Raw genomic sequence first — 18,611 nt, 5'->3', positions numbered from 1 at the left:
CTCCACCTGCCTAGGTAGCTGGAGTTGGTCATAAACTGGAAGGCACTGGGCAAAGAGTCCACCACACCAGCGCTGGCCACAGCCCACTCCCGAGGATTCTAAGCTTGGCACCTGGGCTAAGGTCCTGAGGACCTTCCAGCATGGGCAAGCCTGCAAACCTGACCTGCCTCGGATAGAATGTGCTGCCAGCTCCTCCAGCCGCTGATGAAGTGGGGGCAGGTGGGCAGGTCCCAAGTGGTCCTCATGGACTGGTAGGCTACTCCATGTAGTTGGGCTCCTGGGCCAGTGACTGGCTGGGGATCTGCAGGGCCTGCGCTGTCTCCTCCCTGCTGCCACATGGGGCAGGCAACCTCAGCCGCTCCCACTGGTTCTCCTTGCTGTGCCGGATGCTGTAGCCAAAATACGCTGCAAATCCTGCAAGGGTGGCACAAGACTGAGGGAGCAGTCCCAGCCCTGCTTCCCTGCTTGCCCTCGTACAGCAGCCCACCCCGGCTCCCAGCCTGGCCATCCACTCACCAATCAGTAGCCAGATGGAGAAACTCAGCCAGGCCAGGTGGCTCAGCTGCAGCATGAGGATGTTGACGAGGATGCTCAGGGCTGGAGTCAGGGGCACCATGGGAACCTAAGGGGGCAAGGGCAGGGCTGGGCTGGGCTGTGGGAAGGTCTGCTGGCCCAGGGCCTGACGTCGTGGGAGTGCACAGTCTTCTCCTTCTCTGGAGATTCTGGAGACAAGGGCCCACTTGCCGTGCAGAAAGAGGGGGATGGGGTACTGCCCTCCCCCGCCCTGTTAGCCCTGGTGCGCTTGCCACGGCAGAGGAGGAAGGAGTGAGGGTAGCCGGCTGGGCTGAGAGTGATGGGTGTTGGCTAGAGGAAGTACCTGGAAGGTGTCCTGCAGTCGCTGTTGCTGGTGGGCCCCCAGGACGAGGAGACTGAGCAGAAACATGACGGAGCTGAGCAGGAGCAGCAGGGTGTAGCCCCAGAGCGGGAGGTGCAGGGAAGAGTCCCCAAAGACCATCACACAGTCCAGAGTGATGGCCGAGGCCACCAGGACACCGAGTGCCCAAGCCACGGGGGCTCCAGGCCTGCACCCACCCAGGAAGCCAAGGTAGGGCCTCAGGGCTGGTCGCAGCTGCCTGGGTTCAGGGGCTGAGGCCAGCTCTGTGCCCACAGGGCTGACTGGGCTCTGGGAACTGGATGGAGGGGCCTTTTGGAAGCGTAGCATGATAATACTGGTGACTGTGAAGATGTAGGCCAGCAGTGCACCAAAGGACAGGAACTGGACCAGTGCCCTGAAGTCCAGCAGCAGAGCCAGGAAAGCCATGAGGACCCCGAACACCAGGATGCCCACCACAGACACCTGCGTCTGTGGGTGCGCGTGGGCAAACACCTGGAAAAAGAGCCCATCGGTGGCCATGCCATAGATGATGTGTGGCAGGTAAAGTAGGTTGCTGATCAGGACAGTGGTCGTGGCTGTGGCAGAGGGTGTGAGATGGATTAGCATGGTGGATAGGCCCACTAGGGGCCACTGCTGGGGGCCAGGGCATCGGCCCCTTGGGAACATGGGCATGAGTTTGTCTGGGCCCTCAGAGTGAGCCTGACTGTATGTGGGGTGCTGGCTTGTTCCCCCCTTCCACCCAGGAATGGGACAGTCCAGTTAGGTGACAGGCCCACTGGAGATTTTGATGAGGGCTGAGTCCTTTCGCCAGAAAAGGCCCTGGAAGTATGTGCCCAGAGCTGACATTCCATGTACAATTGGGAGGGGTGGTGAGTAGGTCCCTCCCAACAAGCCTGGGTGGAGAGTCTAATCATTAGCCCCTTCCTGGGCCCATGATACAACACGGAGCACAGGCCCAGATGGAGATGTGTTCCCTGGGAGGCTTAGGGCATGGCCCCACCGCCCTGTCCACTCCCAACTGTTCCAGAAGGGCCCCTTACCACAGATGGAGCCAGCCACCACGATGAAGCCCGCCCAGCTATGGCCCCGCTGGTAGAAGACATCAGCGACTGCCCAGTTAGGGTCCAGGCTGTGCCAGGGCACCATGAGGGTGAGCACACTGGAGGCGAGGACATAGGCACCAGCCACCAGGCCAAGGGAGATGACGATGGCCATAGGTACTGCTGGCTTTGGGTTCTGGGCCTCACCGGAGGTAATAATAACGCTAAAGCCCAAAAAGGCATAGAAACAGGTGGCAGCACTGGCCGTGATGCCAGAGAAGCCGAAGGGTGCAAAGCCGCCCTCCTCAGCACTCCAGTTGTGTGGGCGGGCCAGGACAAACCCCATGATGATGATGAAGAGGATGATGAGCGTGCTGATGGCAGAGAAGGTGTGATTGAGCCAGCAAGAGATGCAGACTCTGGAGGAGATGAGGACTCTGCAGGAGATGAAGTCAAAAGAGAGGAGGAGAGGTCAAAAGTAGAATGGAAGCTGCCAAGAAGTCTGGGTAGTGTGCCAGGAGGGGCACCTGCCAGATGCCTACATGGGCCACAGTGAAGCTGCAGATACGGTAGATGAAGATGGTGTCCAGGTAGCCACACCAGGTGTGGGCCATGGCAGTGCCACCAATGAGGCACCAGAGGAGCATATTCTAGCCAACAAGGAAGGCCCACAGCTCGCCCATGGACATGTAAGTGAACAGGTAGGCAGAGCCCGTGGTAGGCACACGTGACCCAAACTCTGCATAACATAGTTCTGCCAGCAAGGAGACCACAGCAGCCACGCTGAAGGACACAAGCACCACAGGGCCGGCCATCTCCTTGGCCATGGTGCCTGTGAGCATGTACAGGCCAAAGCCCATCATACCACCCACACCCTGCAGGGTCAGGTCCAGCATGGTCAGGTAGCACAGCAGTGATGTCTCCCTGGTGGACTCCTTCAGTGTCTTCATCTGGTTCAGCTTCTGGCAGAAACTCGCCAGGCTGGAGGTGCTGGGAAGCCCCCGGGGGCCATGCTGGGCAGCTGAGAGGAGCACCAAGCCAGCCACCAGCACCTACGAGGGCCAGAGGGGAGTGACAGGAGGCCCAGCCAGGTCCTGACCAGCCTTCAGTCCTTGCTCTACCCTGCCATGGGGACCCAAGCCTGGAACCACTGGCCCACAGGAGGGCTGGATGAGGCAGGGATCAGGGCCTGTGAGCAGGTTCGGCAGGAGGTCACAGGAAGCATGGAGATCCCTTTGGCCTGCCTCCCAGACAAGGGAGGGAGCCTGGTGGAGCTAGACCTGAGTGTCTTTGGAAGGGGCTCTGAGGGTGGGGAAGGGGCAGGCCTGGGGAACCCAACTAGGAACCTCTCCAGTGGTCTGGGATCCCAGAGCAGGGTGGAAACCTGAGACTTCCTGGAAGCTGGGCCAGGCCTCCAGCACCAGGAACGGGAGTGTTCTGGCAGAGGTGGTCACCTGGCTTCAGACAGCAGCGTTCATCACCCTCCTGCCCGCCCCACCAGGCTAGTGTATCAGCGCACGCTGTCAGGAGTGCAGGCCACCCTGGACCCTGCGCCTGAAGCCAAGGCCCCACAGTACAACAGGCCACCATCACGCCACTGACGCATCTACTTCCGCTGTGCCCCTGTCCCCAGTACCCAAGCCTTCACCTCTTCTCTGGCCTGAGTCTCTTATTGCAAGAGTTGCTGCCACTTACCTTCTGTCAATACTGCGGCCATCACTCTGTGCCTACCCCAAACCCTGGGGACATATCCAGAACTGGGCACCACCTCCAGGTCCCACTCAGCCCGCCCTACCCACACCTCACCCGTCTACAGAGCTCACCATGTTCTAGGGAAACCCTGTTACCATGCTCAGATCACAGATGAGGAAGCCCAGGCCACCAGGTAAGTAACCCCGGTCACTGGGGTGGTCTCGGGAAGCTCATGAAGGTTAAGGTCCTGAGGCAGACACCCTCCTTGATCCCTATCCCAACACACATACTCCACCAGCTGGGCACCATCCAGGCCCTTCAACACTGAGGGGGGGTGCCTGCAGAAGTCAGGCGAGACTCTGGTAAGATGAGGGTATGAATCTTGCTGAGAGGCCCTGGGCCATCACTGACCTCCTGGCACAATAAGAGCAGGAATCCACCCTCATCCATTGACAAGGGAGTGCTCAGTTTTGGGGAGTCTTCTGTGAATTGGCAGAACTCATGCCAGCTGTTCTGATCTTCTAGCTACAGACAGTGTCCTGAAAAGATGCAGGCAGACTCCTGGGCATGACCTCCAGCCCTCTATCTTAGGGCACCCCTAGGGGCCCTCAAACACGAGTGGCAACCCCTCCTAGCCCAGGAGCACCTGTCAAGCCTGGGCACCCTAACAGCAGCTCCCCACTTGTGGATATCCATGAGAGGTATCATAGACTGAGTGTCTACTCCATGCCGGTTCTTGCATCATGGCAGGCACCATGTGTCTCATCATGTGACCATCACAAACCCCCCTCAGGCTTATTTATTCCTGGGGCTGAGAGGTCTTTATCCTTCTGCTTCTCCCACTTCTTTGAAAGAGGGAAGGTTGGTGTCACAGGGTGTTAACTTGTTTACAGCGAAATGATGACAATCCATGCAAGCAAAGCAAAACCAACACAGATATCCTCTTCTCCCAGAACATTCCCCATGTTTTCAGGTTTATATGTGGTTTGTGGAATGGGATTTTAGGGGCACCTACAGGCTGTCTGCCTCAATGGGAAGGTGACAGGATCATGGACTCTCAGACAGGATGGTGCCATTTAGAACACACTGCCTTAGCCAGCCCCCTTGCCACTTCTGACATTTCAATGATGTTGTCTTGAGGAACTTCTCAGATGGACTCCCACTTCCTGCAGGGATGACATCTCCTGTACCTTGCTGCTGTGTGACCTAAACATAACTGAGCAGATGTTCCTTGTTCTGAAATGCCTTCACAAAAATCCAGAAAGATGCATTTCCAACCAATAGGCATGGGCAATTTTCTAACAGGAGCTCCCCCAAGGCCTATCTAATGACCACTTGAGAGCTGGTGTGCAGGGTTTCAGAGCACTGACTTCTTATCTACCCAGAGAGGGGATTCACCACACTCCCTTTCACAGGCACCAACATCCAGTGCATACTTGTGGCTGCTTGTGGTTGATGCAGTGAACTGTAAACTCCCAGGGAAGTGGCTGGGCCAAGTACTGGACTCCACTGAGCAAGGCAGTTACACAGAGCAACACCAGGAAGATGCAGTGAAGAGAAAGCACCAAAAAGTACAAGAAGAAGAAGAGAGAACACTTCCCACCTCATCCTACAAAGCCAGGATCATCCTGACACCAAACCCAACAAAGACACCAGAAGAAAAGACAACTACAGACCAATATCTTTTATGAATATAGATGCAGAATTGCTCAACTGGATACTAGCAAATCGAATCTAGCAACATATAAAAATCACCAAGCGAGATTTATCCCAGGAATGCAAGATTGATTTAACATATGAAAATCAATTTAATATGCCATTCTAATAGAATAAAGGACAAAACCGCATGATCATCTCAACAGACACAGAAAAACACAGTCAACAAACTTGAAATAGAAGGGACCACCCTCAAACTGATAAAGACCATCTAAGATAAACCCTTGACTACTATACTCAATAGTGAGAGAAGGAAAGCTTTCCATTTGATCAGGAACAACAGCAGGATGTCCTCTCTCACCACTTGTACTCAACATTTTACTGGAGGATCTGGCCATGGCAATTAGGGGAGACCATGAAATAAAAGGAATCCAGGTTGAAAAGGAAGAAGTAGAACTCTCCAGCTACAGATGACATGACCTTATGTAGACAAAATCATGAGAAATCCACACAGAAAACATTAGAACTAATAAGTTCATTGAAGGTGCAGGATACAAGATCAACATACGAAAATCAGTTGTGTTTCTATACACTAGCAATGAACTACCCAGGAATGAAATTAAGAAAACAATTCTGCTTACATAGTATCAAAAAGAATAAATTTATATATGAACACACTTAGATGGAATTTAACAAAATAAAAGACTTTTGCACTGAAAACTACTAAACATCATTGAAAAAAGTAAAAGAAGACCTACATAAGCGGAAAGACATCCTACGTTCATGGACTGGAAAACTTGATATTGTCAAGATGGAAATACTCCCCAAATTTGTCTGCAGATTCCGTGCAATCCGTATCAAAATCCCAATTGCCTATTTTGCAGAAATTATCAAGTTGATTCTAAAATTTATATAGAAATGGGAGGGACCCAGAATATTCAAAACAATCTTGACAAAGACCAAATTGGAGGATTTACATGTTCTGATTTCTAAATTGACTACAAAGCTACAGGAATCAAGACAGTGTGTTACTGACATAAGGATAGACATATAGATCAATGGAACAGAATTGAGAGTCCAAAAATATGGGCAATTTTTTTAAAGTTTATGGCCAATTTAAATTTATGGCCAATTGATTTTTTTTAAGGTAGACTTTATTTTTTAGAGCCAATTTAGGTCCACAACAAAATTGATCAGGAGGTGGGGTTCCCATATACCCCCAGCCCCTACACATGCACAGCCTCCCCCACTATCAACTTCCTCCACCAGATTGGTACATTTGTTATAATTGATGAACCTACATTGACACATCATTATAACCTCAAGTCCATAGTCTACATTAGGGCTCACTCTTGGTGTTGTACATTCCATGTGTTATAACAAATGTATAAGGACGTATATAGACTATTACAGTGTGCCCTAAAATTGACCCTGCTTTGTCTACTCATCTCTCCTTCCCCACTGAACACGGGGAACCACTGATCTGTTCACTGTCTCTGCAGTTTTGCCTTTCCAGAATGTCAAATATTTGGAATCGAATCATATAGTATGTAGTCTTTTCAGACTGGCCTTTTTCATTTAGTAATAAGCATTTAGGTCATCTTATGTCTTCTCATGGCTTGATAGCCCCTTTATTTTTAGTGCTGAGTAATATTTCTTGTCTGGATGGACCACAGTTTATTTACCCATTCTTCTACTGAAGGACATCTTGGTTCCTTCCAAGTTTTGGCAATTATGCATAAAGTTGTGGTAAACACTCATGTACAGGTTATTCTGCAGACATAAGTTTTCAACTCATTTGGATAAATACCAAGGAGTGTGATTGCTGAATCATGTCGTAAGTGTATGTTTAATTTTGTTAGAAACTGCCAAACTGTCTTCCAAGATGTCTGTGCCATGTTGCATTCCCACCAGCAATGAATGAGTGTTCCTGTTGCTCCGCATACTCAGCAACACTTGCTGTTGTCATTTGAATTGGATTTTCACCGTTCTAACAGATGTGTAGTGGTATCTCATTGTTTTAATTTGCAATGCCCTAATGACATAAGATGTGGAGCATCTTTTCATAGGCTTATTTGCCAACTGTATATCTTATTTGGTGAGATATCTGTTCAGATCTTTTGCCCATTTTTAATTGGGGTTGGCTTTCTAACTGTTGATTTTTTAAGGTTCTTTCAGAAAGAAGTGTCAAGATGGCAGTATAGGCAGACTCTGAACTCACCTCCTTTCAAGGACACAACAAATTTACAAGTACTCTTGGAAAAATTACCTCTGAGAGAGAACTGAAAACTGGATAAAAAGAACCACTGCCACAAGGGACAGTCCTGACTGAGGTGGAAGAGGCAGAAATTCCTTTCTGGAGAGAAAAAAAGGCACCTTCACAAGCTGTGGTGCTTCATGGCTGGCTGAGAGCAATCCTATGGTACGCAACTTTCTCTGGAGGAGGGGGCACCTGAGCAGGGGAACATTACTGCTATAAGCATCTTTTGGACTCAGCACAACTAAGACAAGTGACATAATATCTGGCTTTACTGGCTACTAACTACAATGAGGAATACCCCCAGAAAAACTACCAGACATAAGGGGGAAATGCCTGTTCTTAAAGGGTCTGTGCACAAATTCATTCATTTTGGAATGAAACCTAAAATCACCAAAATGAAATGTGCACAGTTCTTTGGTGAAAAGAGACTCACCTGATAGGCTCTGGATGCATCTTGGTGAGGGGTGAGACCTCTCCAGGGAATGAGACATTGGCAGCAGCCATTATTGTGACCTAGCACAGGTGAGCTGACACAGATGCTGGCAGACACCATTGGAGTTCTTCCCTTAGCCTGTTAGCCCAGGGTCTCCCCACCCACTAGAGCACTGATTTAATCCAGCTCAGCCAGGGCAGGCAGGCTGCCCTAGGGACTGGCCCCACCCAACAGCAAGCCCTTGGGCAAATTGAGGTCCTGCATAGTCTGGCTGCCTGGATCCTCTGCAGCTGGGTGAGTGGGTCTGCCTCTGTGGGGCAGAGTGTGCATAAGGAGTGGGTGGAGTGGGTGGAGCCTCTGCAGTGGGGTGACTAGGTCTGCTTCATGGGGTTCAGGCACATAGAGGAGGCAGGTCTATGTTGACAGTATGTATGGCCCTGTGGGTGGTGGGGCTTGTCAGCTGTAGAAGACTTTTTACTTCTCAAATAGCCACAGAGGGGATTGGCCCCACCTTCCAAAGCCTGAAATAATTGGGTTTTCCAATGCCTGGGGCCAGCCCCACTCAGCTGCAATCCTGAGATACCTGACAAGAGCCTTGCAATCCAGAGGCCTACCGCCATTACAATCCCCTGAGCCTAGCAACTAGCCATGCTGGGGGCCTAATCAACAGAGAAACTACAACATAAATGTGCTATTAGACTTTGCAGTCAACTGTGCTGGGGCTACCCACACCCTATAAAGTGACTGAAGGATCCATAGCAGCCACATGCAGCTGAACATTACAACCACCCAGCCAGGGTGACAGCCTGGACTCCCTGGGCACCTGCAGCAAGAGCAACTCTGCTACAAGAGAGGACACATGTAGCCCACACAGGGCTCACTCCTGGAACATTTGGAACTGGGGATGAAAGGGAAGCACACTGCTGGCCTCATAAGGCATCTCTTACATAGGGCCACCTCTCTAAGATCAGGAGACATAGCTGACCCACCTAATATATAGATGTAAGCACAGAGAAAGCGGCAAAATGAGGAGGCAAAGGAATACATTTCAAGTAAGAGAACAGAACAAAACCCCAGAAAAAGAACTAAATGAAACAGAATTAAACCATCTACCTGACAAAGAGTTCAAACAGAAAGTCATAAGGATGCTCACTGATCTTGGGAGAAGATTGGATGAACTCAGTGTGAACATCAACAGAGAATTGGAAAATATAAAAAAGAACCAATCAGAAATGAAGAATTACAATACTGGAAATGAAAAATTCATTAGAGGGACTCGATAGCAGAGTAGATGATGCAGATGAACAGATCAGCAAGCTGAACAAAAGACTAGAGGAAATAACCCAAGCTGAACAGATAAAACAAAAAAGAATTAAGAAGAATGAGAACAGTCTAAGGGACCTTGGGACAACATCAGGTTTACTAACATTTGTATTATAGGCATCCCATAAGGAGAAGAGAGACACAAAGGGGCAGAAAATCTATTTGAAGAAATAATAGCTGAAAATTTTCCTAATGTAAGGAAGGAAACAGACATCCAGGTACAGGAAGCACAGAGACCACCAAACAAGAGGAACCCAAAGAGGCCCACACCAAGGCACATTATGATTAAAATGTCAAGGATTAAATATAAAGACAGAATCCTAAAAGCTGCAAGAGAAGGGTAACAAGTTACATACAAAGGAAACCCCATAAGGCTATCAGATGACTTCTCAGCAGAAACCTTACTGGCCAGACGGGAGTGGCACAATATATTTAAAGTGCTGAAAGGGAAAAAAACCTACAGACTAGAATACTCTACCCAGCAAGGTTATCATTCAGAATGGAAGGAGAGACAGAGTTTCCCAGACAAGCAAAAATTAAATTAAGCAGCTTATCACCAAGAAACCACTCTTACAAAGAAATGCTAAAGGGAATTATTTAAGTGGGAAAGAGAAGACCACACATAAGAATAAGAAAATTATTTGTTAAAAAAGCAATAAAGTCACAGGTAATGGCAAAATTACAGTAAAGGTAGTAGATCAACCACCCATAAATGTAATATGAAGGTTGAAAGACAAAAGTACTAAAATTACCTATTTCCATGATAAGAGGGTAAGGGAAACACACACACAAAGAAAGAGGTTATATATGATATCAACAACATAAAACGTGGGAGGAGAGGAGTAAAAGAGACTGAAGAGACTATCAACTTAATATAAATCTATATACATAGGTTACTATATATGAACCTCATGGTAATTGCAAACCAGAAACTTATAATAAATACACAACATACTAAGAGAAATGAACCCAAACATAATACTAAAGAAAGCCATCAAACCACAAGGAAAGGGAGTAAGAGAAGAAGATAGGAACAGAGAAGAACTACTAAAATGCCCAGAAGAACAAAAAACTGGAGGCCAGCACAGTGGCATACCAGGTAAGTTCGCACACTCTCTTTCTGCGACCCAAGGTTTGCAGGTTTGGGTCCTGGGCATGGACCAATGCTCCTCTTGTCAAGCTGTACTGTAGTGGAGTCCCATATAAAGTAGAGGAAGATGGAAATGGATGTTAGCCCAGGGCCAATCTTCCTTGGCAAAAAAAGAGGAAGATTGGCATCAGATGTTAGCTCAGGGCTAATCTTCCTCACACAAAAAAGTAAAAAATGGCAGTAAGTACATACTTATTAATAGCTACTTTAAATGTCAATGGACTAAATGCTCCAATCAAAAGGAATGGGGTGGCTGATTGGATAAAAAAACAAGACCCGTATATATCCTGCATACAAGAGACACATTTCAGACCTAAAGACACTCACAAACTGAAAGTGAAGGGATGGAAAAAGATATTCCATGCAAATGGGAATGAAAAGAAAACTGGGGGAGCAATACATATATCAGACAAAATAGACTGTAAAACAAAAACTGTAATGAGATAAAGAAGGGCACTACATAATGATAAAGGGAACAATCCAACAAGAGGATGTAACACATGTAAATATCAATGCATCCAACATAGGAGCACTTAAATATATAAAGCAATAATTAACAGACATAAGGGGAGAAATAGATAGTACCACAATAATAATAGAAGAATTTAACACTCCAGTTACACCAATGGATAGATCATCCAAACAGAAGATCAATAAGGAAACATTGGCCTTAAATGACACATTAGACCAGATGGACTTGGTAGATATATACAGAACATTCCATCCAAAACCACAGAATACACATTCTTTTCAAATGCATATGGGATATTCTCCAATATTGAACACATATTAGGCCACAAAACAAGTCTCAATAAATTTAGGAAGACTGAAATAATACCAAGCATCATTTCTGACCACAACAGTATAAAACTAGAAATCAACTACAGGAAGAAAATCAGAAAAACCACAAATATGTAGAGGTTAAACAAAATGCTACTGAACAACAATAGGATCAATGAAATAATCAAAGAAGAAATCAAAAAATACCTGGAGTGAAAATGAAAATACGACAAGCCAAAATTCATAGGATACAGCAAAGAAAGTTCTACGAGGGAAGTTTATAGGAATACAAGCCTACTTCAACAAACAAGAAAAATCTCAAATAAACAATCTAACAGTGCACCTAAAGAAACTATAAAAAGAAGAACAAACAAAGCCCCAAATCAGCAGAAGGAAGGAAATAATAAAAATCAGAGCAGAAATAAATGAAATAGAGACTTAAGAAACAATGGAAAAAAATCAATGAAACCAAGACCTGGTTCTTTGAAAGGATAAACAAAATTGACAAACCTTTAGCTAGACTCACCAAGAAAAGAAGACAGAAGGCTGAAATAAATAAAATCATAAATGAAAGAGGAGAAATTACAACAGACACCTCAGAAATACAAAAGATTATGAGCATACTACAAAAAGCTATACACCAACAAATTGGATAATCTAGAAGAAATGGATAAATTCTTAGAGTCATACAACCTGTCAAAACTGAATCAAGAAGGAATAGAGAATTTGAATAGACCAATCACCAGTAAGGAGATTGAAACAGTGATCAAAAGCCTCCCATAAAATAAAAGTCCAGGACGAGCTTTCTTCCCTGGTGAATTCTACCAAACATTCGAAGAAAACTTAATACCTATACTTCTCAAATTCTTCCAAAAAATTGGAGAGGCGATGAAGCTTCCTAACTCATTCTATGAAGCTGACATCACCTTGATACCAAAACTAGAGAAGGATGACACAAAAAAAGAATTACAGGCCAATATCACTGATGAACATTGATGCAAAAATGCTCAACAAAATACTAGCAAATTGAATATGACAATACATCAAAAAGATCATACACCATGATCAAGTGGGATTTATTCCTGGGGTTCAGGGATGATTCAACATCTGCAAATCAATCAACGTGATACACCACATTAGCAAAATGAAGAATAAAAATCACATGACCATCTCAATAGATGCAGAGATAACATTTGACAAAGTACAGCATTCATATATGATAAAAATTCTGAATAAAATGGGGATAGCAGGAAAGTACCTCAACATAATAAAGGCCATATGTGACAAACCCACAGCTAATATCATTCTCAATGGAGAAAGACCGAAAGCTATCCCTCTAAGATCAGGAACCAGACAAAGATGCCCACCGTCGCCACTCTTATTTAACCAGTATTGGAAGTCCTAGCCAGAGCAATCAGGCAAGAAAAAGAAATAAAAGGGATCCAAATTGGAAAGGAAGAAGTAAAACTGTCCCTATTTATTTGCAGATGACATTATTTTATATATAGAAAACCCTAAAAAATCCACAAAAAAACTTTTAGAAATAATAAATGAATATGGTAAAGTTGCAGGATACAAGATCAACATACAAAAATCAGTTGTGTTTCTATACACTAACAATGAAGAAGTAGAAAGAGAAATTAATACAATTGCAACAAAAAGAATAAAATACCTAAGAATAAACTTAACCAAAGAGGTGAAATGTCTGTACACTGAAAACTATAAAACATTGTTGAAAGGAATTGAAGAAGACACAAAGAAATGGAAAGATATTCCGTGCTCTTGGATTGGAAGAATTAACATAGTTAAAATGTCCATACTTCCTAAAGCAATCTACAGATTCAGTGCGATCCCTCTCAAAATTCCAAGAACATTTTTCACAGAAATAGAACGAAGAATCCTAAAATTTGTATGGAACAACAGAAGATCCAGAATAGCCAAGGGAATCCTGAGAAAAAAGAACAAAGCTGGAGGTATCACACTCCCTGATTTCTAAATATACTACAAAGCTATAGTATCCAAAACAGCATGGTACTGGCACAGAAACAGACACACAGATCAACGGAAAAGAATCAAGAGCCCAGAGGGCCGGCTCCGTGGCTTAGCGGTTAAGTGCGCGCGCTCTGATGCTGGCGGCCCGGGTTTGGATCCCGGGCGCGCCCCAAGGCACCACTTCTCCGTCCAGCGCGAGGCCGAGTCCCACGTACAGCAACTAGAAGGATGTGAACCTATGACATACAACTATCTGCTGGGGCTTTGGGGGGAAAAAAATGAATAAATAAAATCTTTAAAAAAAAAAAAAAAAGAATCAAGAGCCCAGAAATAAACCCACACATCTATGGACAGCTAATCTTTGACAAAGGAGCCAAGAACATAGATTGGGGAAAAGAAAGTCTCTTCAACAAATGGTGTTGGGAAAACTGGATAGCCATATGCAAAAAAATGAAAGTAGACCCTTACCTTACACCATACACAAAAATTAACTCAAAATGGATTAAAGACTTGAATTTAAGACCTGAAACCATGAAACTTCTAGAAGAAAACATAGGCAGTATGCTCTTTGACATTGGTCTTAGCAGCATATTTTCAAGTATGAAATATTTCTGACCAGGCAAGGGAAACAATAGAAAAAAATAAACAAATAATCCTACAACAAACTAAAAACCTTCTGGAAAGCAAAGGAAACCATCAACAAACCAAAAAGACAGCCTAACATGGGAGAAAATATTTGCAAACCATATATCTGATAAGGGGTCAATATCCAAAATACATAAATAAAAAAATATACATAAAGAATTCATAGATCTCAACAACAAAACGACTAACAATCCAATTAGAAAATGGGCAAAAGGTATGAACAGACATTTCTCAAATGAAGATATGCAAATGGCCAACAGGCACATGAAAAGATGTTCAGCATCATTAACTATCAGGGAATTGAAAATCAAAACTACAATGAGATATCACCTCACTCCCATCAGAATGGCTATAATTAACAAGACAGGAAAGAACGAGTGTTGGAGAGGATGTGGAGAGAAGAGAACTCTCATACACTGCTGGTGGGAGTGCAAACTGGTGAAGCCACTATGGAAAACAGTATGGAGATTCCTCAAAAATTAAGTATAGAACTACCGTACAATCCAGCTATTCCACTACTGGGTATTTATCCAAAGAACATGAAAACACAAACGTGTACAGATACATGCATACCTATGTTCATAGCAGCATTACTCATAATAGCCAAGACTTGACAGCAACCTAAGTGCCCATCAAGGGACTAATGGATAAAGAAGATGTGGTACATATATGCAATGGAATACTACTCAGCCATAAGAAATGATGAAATCTGGCCATTTGTGACAACCTGGATGGATCTTGAGCCTTGAGAGTATTGTGCTAAGTGAAATAAGTCAGAGAGAGAAAGTCAAATGCCATATAATCTCCCTCGTAAGTAGAAGATAAAAACAAAACAAACAATCACAGAGACAGAGATTGGATTGGTGGTTACCAGAGGGGAAGGAGGGAGAGAGGAAGACGAAAGGGTGGATTATGCACATGTGTATGGAGATGGATTGTAATTAGTCTTTAGTGAACATGATGTAGTCTACACAGAAACTGAAAACAAATAGAGTTATTTCTACATTTTAGATATGAATCTTTTATCAGATATGTCTTTTACAAATATTTCCTCCTAGTCTATGCCTTGTCTTCTCATTCTCTTGATGATCAATTTATTTTTGACAAGAGTTCCAAAACAATTCAATGGGGAAACAATAGTCTTTTCAACACCCTGTACTGCAGCAACTGGATATCCACATGCCAATGAATGAATTCAGACTCCTACCTCACACCACACACAAAAATTAACTCAAAATGGATCAAAGACCTAAATCTAAGAGCTGAAAATATACAGGCATACCTTGGGGATATTGGCGTTTAGGTCCAGAACACTGCAAGAAAATGAAGATCAGAATAAAGTGAGCCACATGAATTTTTTGGTTTTCCAGTACATATAAAAGCTATGTTTACACTATACTCTAGTCTATGAAGTGTAAAATGGCATTATGTCTAAAAACAGAATGTATACACATTAGAAAATACTTTGTTGCTTAAAAAAATGCTAACCATCATCTGAACCTTCGGCAAGTTGTAAACTTTTTGCTGTTGGAGGGTTTTGCCTCCATGTTGATGGCTGCTGACTGATCTGGGTGGTGTTGCTGAAGGTTGGGGTGGCTGAGGCAATTTCTTAAAATAAGACAATGAAGTTTGCTGTGTCAATTGACTTTTCCTTTCTTGAACAATTTCTCTGTAGCATGCGATGCTGTTTGATAGCATTTACTCACAGTAGAACTTCTTTCAAACTTGGAGTCAGTCCTCTCAAACTCTGTCACTGCTTTATCAACTAAGTTTATGTAATATTCTAAATCCTTAGTTGTCATTTCCACAATCTCCTGTGCATCTACCAAAAGTAGATTCCATCTCAAGAGACCACTTTCTTCTTCCATCCATACAAAGCAACTCCTCATCCATTAAAGTTTTATCATGAGGTTACAACAATCCAGTCATATCTTCAGGATCCACTTCTAATTCTAGTTTTCTTGCTATTTCCACCACATGTGCAATTACTTCCTCCCCAAATCTTGAACCCCTCAAAGTCATTCATGGGAGTTGAATCAACTTCTTCCAAACTTCTGTCAATGTTGATATTTTGACCTCTTCCCATGGATCATGAATGCTCTTAATGGCAACTAGAATGGTGAATCCTTTCCAGAAGGTTTCCAATGACTTTGCCCAGATCCATCAGAGGAATCACTATGTATGGCAGCTATAGCCTTATGAAGTGTATTTCTTAAATAATAAGACTTGAAAGCCAAAATTACTCCTTGATCCATGATCAAAATGGCTGCCCGGATCCTACAGAATGGATGTTATACTAGCAGGAATGAAAACAACATCAATCTTGTTTCACATCTCCATCAGAGCTCTTGGGTGACCATGTGCATTATCAATGAGGAGTAATATTTTGAAAGGAATCTGTTTTCTGAGCAGTTGGTCTCAAGTGTGTGGGTGTAACGTATTCAGTAAACCATGATGTAAACAGATGTGCTGTCATCCAGGCTTTGTTATTCCATTTACAGAGCACAGGCAGAATAGATTTAGCACAATTGTTAAGGGTCCTAGGATTTTCAGAATGGTAAGTGAGCTTTAGCTTCAATTTCAAGTCACCAGCTGCATTAGCCCATAACAAGAGAGTCAGCCTATCCTTTCAAGTTTGAAGCCAGGCATTGACTTCTCCTCTCTAGCTGTGAAAGTCCTGGATGGCATATTCTTCCATAATAAGGCTGTTTCATCTACATTGAAAATCTCTTGTTTAGAGTAGCCACCTTCGTTAGTGATCTTAGCTAGATCTGGATAACTTGCTTCTACATCAGCACTTACTGGTTCACCTTCACTTTCATGTTATGAAGATGGCTGCTTGCCTCAACCCTGATGAACCAACTTCTGCTAACTTCAACCTTTTCTTTGGCAGCTTCCTCACCTTTCTCAGCCTTCATAGAATTGAAGACAGTTGGGGCCTTGCTCTGGAATAGGCTTTGATTTAAGCAAATGTTGTGACTGATTTGATCTTCTATCCAGACCACTAAAACTTTCTCCTTATCAGCAATAAAGCTGTTTCACTTTCTTATCATTCGTGGGTTCACTGGAGTAGCATTTTTAATTTCCTTGAGAACTTTTCCTTTGCATTTACAGTTTGGCTAACTCTTTGTGGCAAGAAGCCTAGCTTTTGGCCTGTCAAGGCTTTTGACATGCCTTCCTCACTAAGCTCAATCATTTCTAGCTTTTGACTTAAAGTGAGTGATGTGCAAATCTTCCTTTCATTTGAGCACTTAGAGGCCATCGTAGGGTTATTAATTGGCCTAATGTCAATATTGTGTCTCAGGGAATAGGGAGGCCTGAGGAGAGGGAGAGAGATGGGGGAATGGCCCATCAGTGGAGCAGTCAGGACACACACATTTATCAATTAACTTTGCTGTCTTATGTGGGTGCAGTTCATAGCAACCCAAAACAATTACAATACTAAGATAAAAAAATCACTGATCACAGATCACCATAACAAATTAATAATAATGAAAAAGTTTGAAGCATTGCAAGAATTAATACGGTGTGAGACTAAGACACAAAATGAGGGAATGATTTTGGAAAAATGGCGCCAATAAAATTACTTGATGTGGGGTTGCCACAAAACTTTGATGGGTTTCAGGGCAGGCTGCCCCAAGATGTGCCACTCTGGTGTGTGAGTTATTTTGAGCTGAAGACAACCAAGGCTCAGAATACTCTGGAAGAACATTTGAGCTTCCCCCAAATTGCGTAAAAGAATTTAAGATAGAAGGTCCTGTCCCAGAAAGAAACTCTTACCATAGATAATTCTAGATGTGGAATGTAGGAAGGCATCTGGAAAGGACCATTTTATCAAAAGATCTCTTTGGGGTACCATTGTCTATAGATGAGACAATTAAAACATTTGTTTACCAAATATGAACTCTTCAAATCTTCCTGTAAATTGCCTTCTCTCTCGTTGAATTCTCAGACCTCTATCTCATTCTCCTTTGTCCAGAAGGACATATAAACCTTATTTTGCCCGACTATATTTGGAATTCTTCATTCTTCTGTGAATTCACCAAGTACACATAATAAAATTTGTTTGATTTTCTCCTGCTAACCTGCCTTATATCATTTTTAATTCTTTGACCAGCCATAAGAACTAGAAGGGAAAAAGTGGGGGGAATTCTCCCTCTTCCCCTACAGTTTTGGCATAGCTGGCAGGATCCCCACTGGCTGGCAAGCTCCCTTTTCTGGCTGGAAGAACTGCTTTCTCCCCATCATGACTGCAGATGAGGAGATTCTGGGTCACCTGATGAAAGGTGGCAAGAGGTAAGATTTCTGACTACATCAGCCTCCTGGAATCTCTATCTGCGGGGTCCAGTGGAAGTAAGTGGTGAGAATTTTTTTCTGTCTTTCCAAACTTAGATTGGTAGGAGAGGATATTTGGGAAACTTAATTCTTGTGCTTTTTAGTGACTTGTATATTTGGTAGAGTACTGTTGATTTTATTGATCCTTGTCCTCAAAGAGATGGTCACTGTTTTATTTCTTTTTTGTCTCTGTGTTTTGTGTCATGTGTCATAAGAAGGAAATACCATGGGGTAGATTGCTGGCATAAGCCCTATAAGCCTATTGTCTGGGCCAGCCCCACAGGCTTGTGAGTTTGTAGTCATCAGACTGGCATCTATTGAGATAAACTTTGCTGTGGGTTCATATGCACATGAGGTAAAAGCTGTTGCTAAGGGATATCTCGGAAGCCAGAGGGCCACAATATTGTTGG

The 18,611-nt window shown here is 44.0% G+C and overlaps 1 protein-coding gene across 1 annotated transcript; it reads right to left on the bottom strand.

The window, feature by feature from the left end:
- Window positions 1-256: 256 nt before the first annotated feature.
- LOC101403816 (cationic amino acid transporter 4-like) lies at window positions 257-8,596 on the bottom strand. Its single transcript, XM_014797489.2, is given in 6 exon segments — window positions 257-414; window positions 517-622; window positions 878-1,470; window positions 1,936-2,398; window positions 2,400-2,987; window positions 8,591-8,596. Coding segments are annotated over 6 exon segments (1,914 nt in total).
- Between the last annotated feature and the right edge of the window lie 10,015 nt (window positions 8,597-18,611).

The sequence above is a fragment of the Ceratotherium simum genome, chromosome 35 (genome assembly GCF_057802395.1).
Source record: "Ceratotherium simum simum isolate JZ-2026a chromosome 35, ASM5780239v1, whole genome shotgun sequence".
Classification (NCBI taxonomy): domain Eukaryota; kingdom Metazoa; phylum Chordata; class Mammalia; order Perissodactyla; family Rhinocerotidae; genus Ceratotherium; species Ceratotherium simum.
The sequence above is the reverse complement of the archived record's forward strand: the minus strand, read 5'-3'. Positions and strand labels throughout refer to the sequence as shown.